At 46.5% G+C, this 13,536-nt stretch overlaps 2 protein-coding genes across 17 annotated transcripts in view; one reads left to right on the forward strand and one right to left on the reverse strand.

The window, feature by feature from the left end:
* Window positions 1-5,397, reverse strand: part of PPIP5K1 (diphosphoinositol pentakisphosphate kinase 1) — a 42,993-nt gene extending 37,596 nt beyond the window's left edge. For 7 of the 14 annotated variants that reach the window (XM_036238908.1, XM_036238905.1, XM_036238903.1 and 4 more), the window contains exons 1-5: window positions 4,004-4,857; window positions 1,706-1,801; window positions 1,252-1,426; window positions 677-872; window positions 162-252 (exon numbers count right to left, since the gene is read on the reverse strand). In XM_036238908.1, the coding sequence (XP_036094801.1) occupies window positions 162-252; window positions 677-872; window positions 1,252-1,398 (434 nt within the window). In that variant the 5' untranslated portion in view covers window positions 1,399-1,426; window positions 1,706-1,801; window positions 4,004-4,857. The other 7 variants (XM_016144974.2, XM_036238907.1, XM_016144980.2 and 4 more) reach the window with 5 other exon arrangements.
* A 2,002-nt stretch (window positions 5,398-7,399) lies between these two features.
* LOC107510957 (creatine kinase U-type, mitochondrial) lies at window positions 7,400-13,466 on the forward strand. 3 transcript variants are annotated; one of them, XM_016144998.2, is made up of 10 exons: window positions 7,400-7,704; window positions 8,386-8,698; window positions 9,344-9,542; window positions 9,746-9,841; window positions 10,192-10,413; window positions 10,557-10,642; window positions 10,766-10,889; window positions 12,555-12,689; window positions 12,892-13,017; window positions 13,224-13,466. In XM_016144998.2, exons 2-10 carry the CDS (start codon window positions 8,550-8,552, stop codon window positions 13,338-13,340), a joined length of 1,254 nt encoding a protein of 417 aa, XP_016000484.1. In that variant the 5' UTR covers window positions 7,400-7,704; window positions 8,386-8,549; the 3' UTR covers window positions 13,341-13,466. The 3 variants fall into 3 exon arrangements, with proteins under 3 accessions (XP_016000484.1, XP_016000486.1, XP_016000485.1); XM_016145000.2 differs by having other exon boundaries at window positions 7,601-7,619; XM_016144999.2 differs by having other exon boundaries at window positions 7,642-7,694.
* Window positions 13,467-13,536: the final 70 nt, after the last annotated feature.

Consider the following 13,536-nt stretch of genomic DNA (forward strand, 5'->3'; position numbering starts at 1 on the left):
GCTAAGGATTTTATTTGCTCAGGAATTGGGAGATACCAGGGTGTAGAGGGTATGATACAGAAATTAAGCATGTCTGTTTGATTCTGCCCCTCCCAGAATTGGTTCTCTAAACAGGCATAATCTCATTGCCACCCATCCCACCAGTCAGCAAAAAGTTATACCTATCCTGGATGTAATACTGCATTGCCAGGTCATTGATAAGAAAGGGGTTTCGAAGCTTGGAGTAAGCAACAGCTTTGTCCAGAGGAAAGCCTGGAATGGAGAAAAGAAATAGGGAGACCAAAGAAAGGAAGTGAAAGAGACAGAATGAGAAAACAGCAAGAGAGAGAGACATATTAAAGCTATTAGTTGCCACTGAGCTCCTCTACTCATTCATCCTATTCCTTATCCTTCTGCCTAACTTCCCAAGTTTAGAATGTCCATCAGGAAAAATTTAAAAAGAAATTATTTTTAGGGTCCTTCCAGAGACCCTTAGAGCTGTCCTAAGGTTCAAATATGGACTTTTCACTACCCACAGCAAAACCCCCAAGATGTAGGGAAAACAATCCCCTTTGCACTGTTCTCTAGTGTGTCAGGAAGAGCCGAAGGCCTCTTTACTGTTTGACAGTAAGACCCTTATTTCCCAGTCCAGTATTCCCAACACCACTCCTTCCCATTTTCCCTCACAGACCCTAACCTTTGGAGTGGAAAGAAATGAGGCAGTGGCAGGATGGCCAGTTTTCCACAGGTTCATTGAGGATCACATCCTCTCCCAGGATAATAACAGTCAGGTAGTCAAATCTGCAGAGTCGCTCTAGGATTTGGGTCATTGGCTTGGACTTGGATTTCTTGGTCATGGCGCAGATGCCGACAATGATCTGAGGTTCAGGAGGCTATTGAGAGGAAGTGCTGTCAGGAACTGAGGAACTTCCTGCCTAGACCATCCCTCTCAGGGAACACTGTCTCATCTTAGGGCACAGAGTTTCTTACCAGGACTTTGGACCTATGGGGTAAAGGCTGTGGTACCTGTAGGGGTCCCTACTGCCTACAGAACAGGAGCCTTCTCACAGTGGGAATGTGTGGTCAAGCAGTAGAGCCAAAGAACCACTAACAAAAGGGGAGGGGCTTCAAAGGCAGGCAATCCAACCGATTTCCACTGACCCTCCCCTTAGTCATCAGTTGAAAAGAAGAGAAGTGTATCCATCCAGTATAATCTCAACTCTCTGTGACAGGGGTCCCAACACCAAGTTACATCATTTTCTCTAGTCTTACCACTTCATCCTCCTCATCCTCAAGGAGCTCGCTGTCACTCTCTTCTGTCCTCATGCCTATTCCACGGATGCCCAGGCCCTCATCTCCAGCTCCAAGGAAGAAGTGGGCTGTGGCGCTCTCGCCCTCACTGGCCGGCAGTGACCACATCCCCACCGGAGCACCCACTCATCCCGCTCTGCAGTGGAAGGTATCCCATTAGTTCAAAATCCAAGCCCAGTGGCAGTGGGTGGGGATGGGGGATGGGGAATGAGAAAATATGAGGGAACTATAAGGGAACTAGGGGAAGCAGGAAACAAAGCTATGGTGAGAAGGATCAACAGGACAAGAGGCATATGGGCTATGATTTGAAATGACTAAAGATGTATAAGAGAAAAGCAAGGTATCTCTTGTCCTCCCTGCTCACCCCACCCCCCAACCCTGAGATTGATAAGAGGATCAGCAGATTAACCCTTACAGTGCTGGCATGTCCCTGATTCTGCCAGCAGGAAACACTGTTAACTCCAGTGACAAATGGAAAAGGCAGTTCCTCATGGAAGGCTACTGTTGATTCCTACGAGAAAAGGTTAAAGTGACATTTCAAACTTTAGATTCACTCTAAAATGTTCCTAGCCCTTCTCTATCTCCCCACAGTGGTGTTGAACTCAGTGATTTAATTCAAGGGCAGAAGAATGAGAGAGTTCGGCTGCCTTTACCCCTAACCCTCATCTTCATTCCTACCAAGGATTAACTCAAAAAACACTCATTAAGGATATCTTATGTTCTAAGCTTTATCAGAACATTAAAATTCCTTATGTCCCCTGTCTCTCCTTCACCTGCCACCTTAAAAGACAGATACCCAAGTCCAGAAAATCTGTTCAAGGAAATAGGTCTGCTCTTGGTTGTGAGGTTGAGAGTACAGGCCAGCATCCACACAATAGCCTCCAACCCATTCCTAAACTGAAATTTCAATTTTGTCTCTACTGTCTTCTGCTACTACAGACCCAAGTCTGCTCTAGACCAAGGTCCCTCACACCAGAAGCTACAGTGGAAAAAAAATATAGCCTAGAGCCATGATCAGTGAGAATATCTTAAGACTTAAAACTTGCATCAAAATAACCTGGCAGTTCTACTTCTGTATACATGCACCTAGAGGAGTGGTGCTTAACCCACTGTGCAGGGGACATTTGGTAGTAGACATTTTTGGCTGTCACATTTGGGGAGGTGCTATTGGCAACTGGTGAGTAGATGCTAGGAATGCTGCTAAACATTCTAAAATGCTTAGGATATTCCTCCACAACAAAGAATTATCCAGCCCAAAATGTTAGTCGTGCTGAGGTTGAGAAATCCTGTCATGGAGAAACTCTCTGCCATAAGAAGACATGTGCAAGGATGCCCACAACCTTACTGTTGGTAATGGGAAAAACTGAAAACAACTCAGACGTCACAAGTAGGAGAATAAGTAAATGCAATGTAGTTTATACAAATGATAGCCTTACAGCATTTAAAAAACGAATCAAATAGGCTAGTGGTTACCAGAGGGGAGGGGAAAGCAGGTGGGGTAAAAGGGGTCAAATATATGGTGACAGAAAGAAATCTAATTATGGGCGGTGATCACACAACGTATATATTACATTGTGTTGAATTGTACACCTGAAACTTACTGGATTTTGTTAACCAATGTCACAGAATAAAATAAAATAAAATTAATTTAAAAAATTAAAAAATGAATCAAACATGTACATCTTCCAAATGCAAACTGTAGAAATACATGTAGTACAGTTCCATTTGTACAAATTAAAAATATTACACATTTATAACTGACTGAATACATAATTAGTAGAAGTATAAAAACAGACTGGAAAGAAAGACATCAAATTCATGATAGTGCTTACCTCTGAGGAGAGGGGAGAATGGAAATGAGGATTTGAATGGAATTTTACAACCTTATGTATAAAATTTATTTCAATTAAAAAAATTGGAAACATATACAAAAGGTTAACATTTGATAATACAGAATTGTGGGAATACGGGTATGTTATTTTTTTCCAAAAGTAAAAGAGTCACACATCAGTAATTTTCCACACTCTCCAAAAGTTCTCAGAAGTACTGACCAACAACTCTAAGCCACAAACTCCTTAAGTAAATGGATTAGTTTTAAAAGTCTTCAGTAATTACTTTCTGTATTTTATTTTAAATCTTTCCATTACAAGTGGGATTTTCAGCTTTGATTAGTAAGTTACAGTTAACCTTTTTACAGACCTCGACCTCTCCAGTCTTGCCATCTGCTTGTCTTCCCTGCTCAGCCACCATGGGGACACAACATTCTTAGACTGAACACTTCCAGTTGTGCATTAGAGGCCTTATACATACACAACCCCTCTCCTGATTAACAGGCTTTTTCTTTGAACTCCTTTTTAGTATCCTGACCCAATTTCCATTGACTGGTGGCATTCCCAAGGTACCTGTATAGTTTAAGCAAGTAGAATTTTGTTGTACTGTTTATCCTTCCTCTGAAGCAGGAGCTTTCTCTCATGTCTAGGATTCCTAAACCTTTCATTCTTTCTTCCACCAAGTCCTTCCTGGTTTTCGACTGAATGTACAGAGTCTTGTTCTGGAAATTCTATTACAATTGTGTAACAGGGGATGGTAATACAATGGGGAAGGAGAGTCTGTTCACAAGAGAGACAAAAGGTCTAAATTCATAGTTAACAAAGCAAAAATAGAAGCCTGACGGAAATAGCCATGAAATAAGCCAGGATTTATTTAGATGTACCTCTGGGAGGAGCTGAGTTTTTAATGTGGTGTTCCAAGAGTCATTCCCGTTTTCTGTGCTCTTCTCCCATTCTCTCTCACCCAATACTTTGTTGCAAAAGAAAACTTCGGACTCTACTACACTAGGCTAAAGGGCAGTCTTACTCTGGCCTGAATCCCTGTGGAAGGAAAAAAGGGAGGGAGGGAAGGAGGGTGGAAGGAGATAAACAAGTTAAGTAAGGAGCCAGAGAGAGACAGGTGGGCAATCTTCTCAGGAATATCTTTGTTAAGTCAGATCAGGAGAAGGGGTAGAAGAGAGGGTAAATTCTGTATAACTTCTTTATCCCTTAGAATTTAGGGCTGCTTGCGGGTAGTCCTTTCATTTCCTTAATCACCATGTACTTGCTGGAGGGCTCCATCAGGGGTGAAGGGGAAATACTGAGTCCAGGCAGAAATACTTCCAACACAGTAAAACTCCTTAAGCCACCAACACTATCTCCTTTCCACCTTCAACAGTGGACCCCTTAGTTCCTTCTTGATGCAAAGTTTAATCTTTATTCTGACGTTGATGAACTGTGCTGATGCCCTTGTTCTCAGTATCAGCTCACTCATACTGCCTCCTTTCCAACTTGCTAAAATGACTCCTCACTGACTCCCCTAACCACTCGCAACACTGCTGCCCCTCTCTCCCCACATCACTGATCAACGAATACAATTAATAATCCAACTAACTTTGCACTCGCTGGTTCCCCAGCATTAAGCAGTCCTTCAAACCCTCAAATGAGTCACCACACTTGGTAACACATTTATGTGGAACCCTCCGTGATCGCCACAAAGACTGCCTGAGGTCCATTCTTTCCTCACACTACCCCGTCTCCAGACTCACCTTCTGCTCTCTCAGCAAAAACCCCTTCCTCAAGCTGATCCTCCAGTCCGACTCCACTCCAACCCTTCCTCACACAGACCTCCCCACCCTGACCTTCTCCCACGCCGACTCCCGCCTCACGAGGACCCTCGCGCGCCAGTCTCTTCTCTCGCCGAGCCCCTTCTCCGTCCCCTCCTCACACAGCTCCGGGGCACGAATACCGCCCTCCCATCCTGACTCAACTAGCCTTTGCCCGCCCCCGCCTTCCCCGCTCGCTCTCCCTACGCTGACATTGAGGCCTGTCCTCTGGGTCTCTCTCCGCAGCTGCCCCCATCCAGTACTAAACACGGCCCTCAGCACCAGCCGAGCCCACTCCACCCAGCCCACCCCCTCAGATACCGCCCCCAGCCCCCAGCCACTCCCCCACCGCCCCCGGCCCTCACTCACCCGCCTCCCCGCGCTCGCGCAGCCGAACCTGCCGGCAGCGACACCTGACAGCGGCCCAATCAAAGTGCGACTTCTCTGCGGTACCACCAATCAGCGGAGGGCGCGCACCGGCAACAGTCAGGCTGCGTTGGCCGGCGCTTCTGCGCGGAGAAGGGTGACCTCTAGTGGCTCTGAGAAGGAAGCGCAACCTGATGCTCCCCTTCCTCTGATTTCTGACTGCGTCGCTACAGTCCAGATGTTTGGTCTAGACACTTCCCAGAGAGACAAAGAGGGCGGGAAAAGCGAGTTGCAGTAAAAAGGCAGAGTTTGTGCCACTACACCTTCTTGAGGGCAAAAACAGGTCTTTTGTCTGTTTCATAAAACAAAGCGGGTATGATATACGTAGAGGTCCAATAAATGTAAGTAGAAAATATTTACAGATGTAGAGGAGTGAAGGGAAGACTGGAGGCAGAAACAGAAACAAAGAGAGAAACAGATCAGAAAATTAAGGAAAGGAACAGAGACTTATTTATAGAGGAGTCAAGAAAATGGCTGGAAGACGGAACAAGTTGATTCCCATTTCCACACCCTGCTTGCTCTCCACCCTCTGGACATTTAACTCCTGGCCTTGCCTTTAATAGCTGTGCAGCCGTGGGGGAAAAATTACGGAACTTCTCTCAGCCTCAGTATTCTCATCTGTAAAAGAGTGGGATTAAAAACCTAATTCACAGTGTACTGATTATGAGAAAGCGTTGTGTCTATGTTTGTACTGTTATTATCTTTGCATCCTCACTTAGAGTTCCCTGATCAAGACAATTCCAATTTCCCTGCTTCTTCTCTGCACCCTTAGGGCTCTTACCATTTTTTTCAATCAAGTGTCTCATTATACTGACCCCAGATGAGAGGAGATGATTCTAAGGACTAGCCCTACAAATAGATACCTCCCTAGTTCATATTCAGGCTCATATCCTTCCCACCACTCCAAACCTTTGAACAAGCTATTAAAGCGTCTTCTAAGTGATTAACTTGTCTTCACATTCCCCTGAAAATGTAGACTCAATCTCTAGTCATCCATTGGAACGATCCAATTCATTTCAATGAAATAATACATATAAGAGTTCCTTGTAATTGTAAAGCGCTTTATTAATATTAAATATTATTGATGATAATTATTAAATAAATCAAATACCACATATGCAGTAATTAATATATAATGATATCATATGCTGTAGGATATTTTAAATGAGTATTAATACATTACATACCTATCAGGTTCACGGGGAATAAGAAAAGTACACAAAAACATATTATTCCTTGGCGGAGTTATTATTCAAATTTAGGCACCTACTTTCCAAACTTAAGTGATCTCTCTCCTCTAAGCAAGTCTTACTTTTCCTTCTGTAATTCTCTCTTCTTGCTTCCAACCCCTTTCATCTTAGTAACCATCTCCTCAATCAAATAACCCTACTGCTCTGGAAGATTATCTCCCTCCTTTATCAGAGTAAACATACTCCATTCTAAGTAATTATATTTGCTTAATCATAGCTACGCCTTAAGCTAATGAGCCCCCACAACACAGGTAACATTTTCCATCTCTCCAAGAGTGACCACACTCCAACTGCAGAAATCTATCTATTCTCTGATAATTTCTCCCTTACCAAGAGAGGAGGGAGTTAAGTGATAGACCCAGAAGAGAGGTGGGTGGCTTCTTAGGATGCCCACAAATGAGGAATGCAGGGAAAGGAGCACAAGGGAAGCCCGAGAGGAAAGAAGGGAATGAGAGTATAGGGGTGAGGTGGAGTCTCATTATCGGGGCCAGAGGACAATGTGAAGGGAATTTCTTAAATTCTCTCCTTTAAGATTTCTAATTATTTCACTGTCTTGTGGGTACACCAAGGCAGCTTGGGGAAGGGACTAATGCCTACCATGCCTACCTACCTTTAACTGAGCCTCCATACTGAAATCCTACATCTCTCCAACATTCACTCTCCTTTCTGCCAAGACTAAGTATACCAAAGTCATACTTAGAGCTGTGGGAACAAAGTCCTTTTAAATCTGAAAAGAAAGAGGAGGAGAGGGGACCAGATTCCTTGGTATGCCCTTGGAAACCACTCCCTTTTACACTCTGGATTAAACAGCATTATGGAGCCAAGGGAGGAAACACATGCGGTTTATGGAGACCTGTGCCTGCCTGTTCCATTCCTACACCCAATCATCTCACCACACCCTTCACCTCCACTCCAGTCCAGGAACTTGGAGCTACAGAGAGGGGAGAAAGGGGGAAGGAGGAAGAGGAAGCTAACAACTCCCTGCCCAATTCTAGCCCCACGCCCAGTGCAACCAGCAAGTAGGCAAGCTTGCAGAGACAACTCAGAGGGAGTCCTGTGAGCAGCAAACTGGTCCGAGCCTGGAAAAGACTAAGGTGATCTAAGGTGACGCAGGGGATGGGATGGAGGATGGAGGAGGGGGGAAAAGTTGGGGATCCTGAGAAGTGTAGGCAGGACATAGCAGGGCTTCAGACTAGGGGGCAGGGATGCGGTAGGGAAACACAGCATAGATGGGGTAAGAATTAATGTTTCCCTGATCCTCTCAACCTTGTAAAGAGAGCACAGGTGTAAAGGGAGGCGCCTTGGTCCTGTTCCTGGTTGGAAGGAAAAGGTGACCTTGAGCCAGCAGGTGTCTTCCCCAGTGTCTGCCTCTAACTGTGCTTTCTCTGTGTCTTCCTTGGTATTTGTTTATCTGGCGTTTTCCCTGAGGCCTCTTCCCCTGGGAAGACGGAGAGGTTGCTGGGGCAGACTGAAAACCGAGAAGAGGTTGAGCAATGTCACCCTTTCACACCCACAGAGTGACGAATCGGGTTTCCAATTAAACTGCGAGGCTTGGGGGAAGGGTGTTCGGGTTTCGCCAGACCCCTCGGGTGCTGTCCTCTACTTGGTGCTGAAATCTGGGATGCGACTCTCTGGTCCCCCTAATCTACCTGGCGGGTGCTACCCACCTCTGCCCCCGCACACCTAGCGTGATGGCAGGCTGGAAGGAGGAGTTAAAGTGAGCCCCACCCCTGGAGACTGCGGCTCGGGCCTCCCTCCCGCTAGCTCATTGCGCCTCTCCTGCAGTCTGGTTGGTACCGGCTCCCGCTTCAGCCTTCACTCCGGCCCCCATTTCGGCTCCAGCCTCGCACCCAGTTCCGACCTTCGGTCCAACCTGGTTGCATCGTCCCTCCCGGTGCCTGCTCTGAGCCATCTCCTGCTCCACGATTTTGTAGCAGGATCCTCTAGCCATGGCTGGTCCCTTCTCTCGTCTGCTGTCCGCCCACCCGAAGCTCAGGCTCATGGCTTTGGCTGGAGCTGGGTCTCTAGCTGCTGGGTTTCTGCTCCGCCCGGAACCTGTACGAGCCGCCAGTGAACGACGGAGGCTGTATCCCCCGAGGTATCAGTGTCTGAGCCCCTAACCACCTCCGGGGTGGGGGGTTGTGGTGATGGGAACGAAGATGGGGATAAAGATGAGGACCCGGGCAACAGAGAAGGGCTATAATCATGAAGTCTCTGGAGTGGGGCGCTGTACAGTCTGGAGACCTCAGTGGGGTGGGGGTGGAAGCCAAAACCATAAGGCGAAAAGCATTCCTGGGGACCTGTAACCTGCAGTCCCCTCCCGCAAGACCAGCTCTGGCTCTGTGAGCTCAAGCTGCACCCACTCTGTCCAAATCCCTAACTAAGAGACCAGGAACTATCCTTTTTGATCTCCTCCATCTCTTTTTCCTTCTGTTTCCCCCCATTTCCTGAATTCCCCTCCTTGGTCTTTCCCCTCCCCCATCCCTAATGTTGTGCTCATGGGAGGAAAGAATTGAGCAGATCCGGGTGAATTGAGCTGGCCAGCCAGAGGAAGCTAGAACTGTTGGGAAAGAATAGACCCTGAAAGTCCCTAATGAGATTACCAAGGTTTAGCCTCTTCGTAATCTCCCCTCCTCCCAAGGAGCACAGCCAGACACAGTTAACTGGACAGCTCCCACGTGACTGCACTGGGTCTAGGCCCCCTGTGCCCTCCCTCCATGGTTACTGGGTACCCCCTCCCTAGCGCTGAGTACCCAGACCTCCGAAAGCACAACAACTGCATGGCCAGTCACCTGACCCCAGCAGTCTATGCCCGGCTCTGCGACAAGACCACACCCACTGGTTGGACGCTAGATCAATGTATCCAGACTGGCGTGGACAACCCTGGCCACCCCTTCATCAAGACTGTGGGCATGGTAGCTGGAGATGAGGAGACCTATGAGGTAGGGGGCCCCCAGAGTTCCCCTGGTGACTCGACTCATATTCCCAGTAATCTCAGCTCCTTCCCCCTAAATACCCCTCACCTACCCTCAAGAGTGTACCATCCATACTCATGTTTTCTGACCCAGTGAAATCGATTCGCATTTAAAGCCTGGGAATAGATTTCCTCTCCTTAACCACCCTCTTTCTCTTAACTCCACTTCAGGTATTTGCTGAGCTCTTTGACCCTGTGATCCAAGAGCGACACAATGGATATGACCCCCAGACAATGAAACACACCACTGACCTGGATGCCAGCAAGGTGGGTCAGATATTACATTTCTGATCTGCATTGCCTTATGTATAACATTCTGCTTCTCCAATCCTTAATTATTTCCTGACTCGTGGTCATTACACTGCTGAACTTTTACTGTCAGTGTGGGGAAAGAATTATGTCTTAAGGAGCAGCAGATGTGGAGAGGAGAGGGTGAAGGAGAATGATGATACTACAAGGTGGGCAGCTTGGGGCAGGGGTCATGACGCCTCTTTCAATTGGGGTGCTTCCCCAGTGGGCTTCTCCTTCTAATGCGTGCTTAAGGCCTCTCCTTCCCCAAGGTCCTCTGTTCCCACCTACTGCGTTTCTGTGACATATTAATTTCTCTTATTCTCCAGATCCGTTCTGGCTACTTTGATGAGAGGTATGTATTGTCCTCAAGAGTCAGAACTGGCCGAAGTATCCGGGGACTTAGTCTGCCTCCAGCCTGCACTCGGGCAGAAAGACGAGAAGTGGAACGTGTTGTGGTGGATGCACTGAGTGGCCTGAAGGGTGACCTGGCTGGTCGTTACTATCGACTCAGTGAGATGACGGAGGCTGAGCAGCAGCAGCTTATTGATGTGAGGGGCCTTGAGAGGGATCTGGGTGTAGGGAGCAGATGGAAAGAAGAGTAAGAGGGGAGGCTGGACCAGGTTAGATGGGCTCTACGAGGCCTAAAGGCTACTGTGAGAATTCTTAATCCAAGTCTCTGTACTGTCCTCAGGACCACTTCCTATTTGATAAGCCTGTGTCCCCACTGCTGACTGCAGCAGGAATGGCCCGAGACTGGCCAGATGCTCGTGGGATCTGGTATGACGCTTACATTACCTCTTTTGTCCTGATGTCTCCATAAATGCCTTTTTTTTCCCCTCTATCACCTCCAATTCTTGCCCTGCCTCTTGATCCCTGTCCTTCCCTCTTTCCTGCCCTTAGGCACAACAATGAGAAGAGCTTCTTGATCTGGGTGAATGAGGAGGATCACACACGGGTCATCTCCATGGAGAAGGGTGGCAACATGAAGAAAGTGTTTGAAAGATTCTGTCGAGGCCTCAAAGAGGTTGGAGAAGAGTGTATAAGGGAACTAGGTGGGAGGACGGAAGAAAAAAACCAAAGGCTAGAAGAGGTAGATTGACCATATAATTTATCAACCAACCCAGGACACTTTTAATAATGAAAGAGATCATCGTCAATCACTCCAGGACAATAGGTATAAATCAGGGCTGTCCAGAGGAAACCAGGATATATGATCACCAAAGAATAGGAGGAGAGAAAGAATGTCAGGAATCTAAGGAAGTAAATAAAGCAGTTAACGAAAAATGTAAAGAAGATAAAAATGAGATGGCAGATCAGTACCCTGGGGTGTGCTGATAAGGAAAAGGTTTGCTATATGGAGTGAGAGGTTGGTGTGTTCATGATTCTAATGTAACCACCAAGTTCTGAGCCGAGGTAGTCCTTGACTTTGGATTCTGTCATTCTTGCTAAAGTATCCTGTCTAGGTTTTAAGCTGAGAGCTGGAGAGAGGATGTAATGGCTTAAGACATTTCATAATATGTGACTCTAAATGAGGGGTTGAACTGAATCCTCAGTCCTGTATGGATTGGGTCTCTGTATTCAATTCTAGGTTAGGAATTCCCATAAACCCAATTCTTATTATTGTATGTTTTCATATATACAGCTCTATTTTGGACTTATAAAGAAAGAGAAAGAGCTCCTCTTTCTTTTAGATTTTAGCTTTTAGATTCTGAATGTAAGTGGGTAGGGGAGTGCTTTTTAAATTATATGCCTCGGTTTCCTTATCTGTAAAATTGGGATAATAATACTTCCTACATTTTAGGTTATGGTGGGGATTAAATGAGATAATGCATGTAAAGTGCCTGGCCCATAGTAAGTGCTCATTAAGCGTTAGCTGCTGTTCTTATTCTAGATGGAAGTGTTTTCCCACGTTCAGCATGTAAGACGTTCCCCTATGCCATGGTTCTTTCTGAACTATGAACAGGGCTCCCTTTACTCAGGTCGTAGTCTTCGTATCAGTCATTCTGGCAGATCCCCTGTTTCCTCTTCAACTCTAATAGTCATCTTCATAATTAGGATACTTAAGTGAAACAAAAACACTCTTCTCACACCATCTCCTACACACACACACACACACACACACACACACACACACACACCTATAAGTCCAGCCCTTCTAAAGTGTTTTCACCTTTCTCTCCTCTTTCTTACATGTGCTCCTTCCATAGCTAACAGAAAGCCCTCTTGCCTCTTCCTGTTGCAAAGCCTACTCCCTCATTTTCTGTCTGAAATGACCCTTCCAAGCTCTAGACTCATTAGCAAAGCAAAGATAATCAATGCATGCAGAGCTCATTGAATAATCAATCCTTTCTCAGTTTAGTTTAACACCTCCGTTCTTTCCCTAGATTATCCTTAATGCACCATTCCCTCAAGTTTCTCTTCTTCCACATACAAGATATTTTTCTGCAACCTCATCATTATGGGCTTGTAACACCAAAATTGCCTTGTATACAAGATAATAACAAACCACCTCCACCAAGAACAACTACCAAGAAACCACGCCCCCCCTGCCCCCCACAAAACTGAGCAGTGTCATTCTTTCACATCCCAAGTTTCTGGTTCTAGACATATTTCTAGATTTTTGTGGGTCTGGCTAAGAGAAGGTCCACAGATTCCTGACTTTTCACTAACAGAGCCTTTGTGGACTCAGGTGGAGCGGCTGATCCAAGAGCGTGGCTGGGAGTTCATGTGGAATGAGCGTTTGGGATACATCTTGACCTGTCCATCTAACCTGGGCACTGGACTTCGAGCAGGAGTACACATCAAACTGCCCCTGCTAAGCAAAGTAAAGGAGTTGTGGGGTTAGAGAAGGGTGTGAGTGAGGACGGTGGCTCTGTGTGGATGGGAGGGAGTGGACACTTTGGAAAGGAGCTAGATGCATTGTGGCCAAAGGGTTGGGGAAAGAGCTCTGGGCGAGTTCAGGGCTCTCTCAGGTAGGACCAATCTGTGTCCCTATTGACCCTGCTCCCAATCCCTATCTCCTCTAGGATAGCCGCTTCCCAAAGATCCTGGAGAACCTAAGACTCCAAAAGCGTGGTACTGGAGGAGTGGACACGGCTGCCACAGGCAGTGTCTTTGATATCTCTAATTTGGATCGACTGGGAAAGTCAGAGGTGAGATCTTCAGGGAGTAGGGTGAAGAGAGTTATAGGTCTGTGGGGTTGAGATATGGCAGTGAGTGAGTCTTGGGAATGTACTAAAATCCGAAATAAAATTCAGGTTGTGTAGGGAGGCAATTGGAAATGAGTTCTCAGCAGACAAATCAGTGATAAAGAAACTCAGTTTGTGGGAAGCAGAGATCAAGGGTTACTGTCCTTCAGGTGGAGCTGGTGCAACTGGTCATCGATGGAGTAAACTATTTGATTGACTGTGAACGGCGTCTGGAGAGAGGCCAGGATATCCGCATCCCTCCACCTCTCATCCACAATAAGCAATAACTTCCCATCCTCAGCAGATGACTCAAGATCTCCAGGACTTTTGCCAGTCTAATGGTGGCCCATTCTACTTGCCCTGGATGCTGCCCCTGCATTTCCTCTATCCCAGTAAAGACACCTTGCTGTGCTCCAGCTGTCTGTGTTATTTCTAATGGTGGGGTGAGGAGGGAGCAGGCTCCTCAAAAGGAAAAAAAAGCAA

The sequence above is a fragment of the Rousettus aegyptiacus genome, unplaced genomic scaffold (genome assembly GCF_014176215.1).
Source record: "Rousettus aegyptiacus isolate mRouAeg1 unplaced genomic scaffold, mRouAeg1.p scaffold_m13_p_3, whole genome shotgun sequence".
Taxonomy (NCBI): Eukaryota; Metazoa; Chordata; class Mammalia; order Chiroptera; family Pteropodidae; genus Rousettus; species Rousettus aegyptiacus.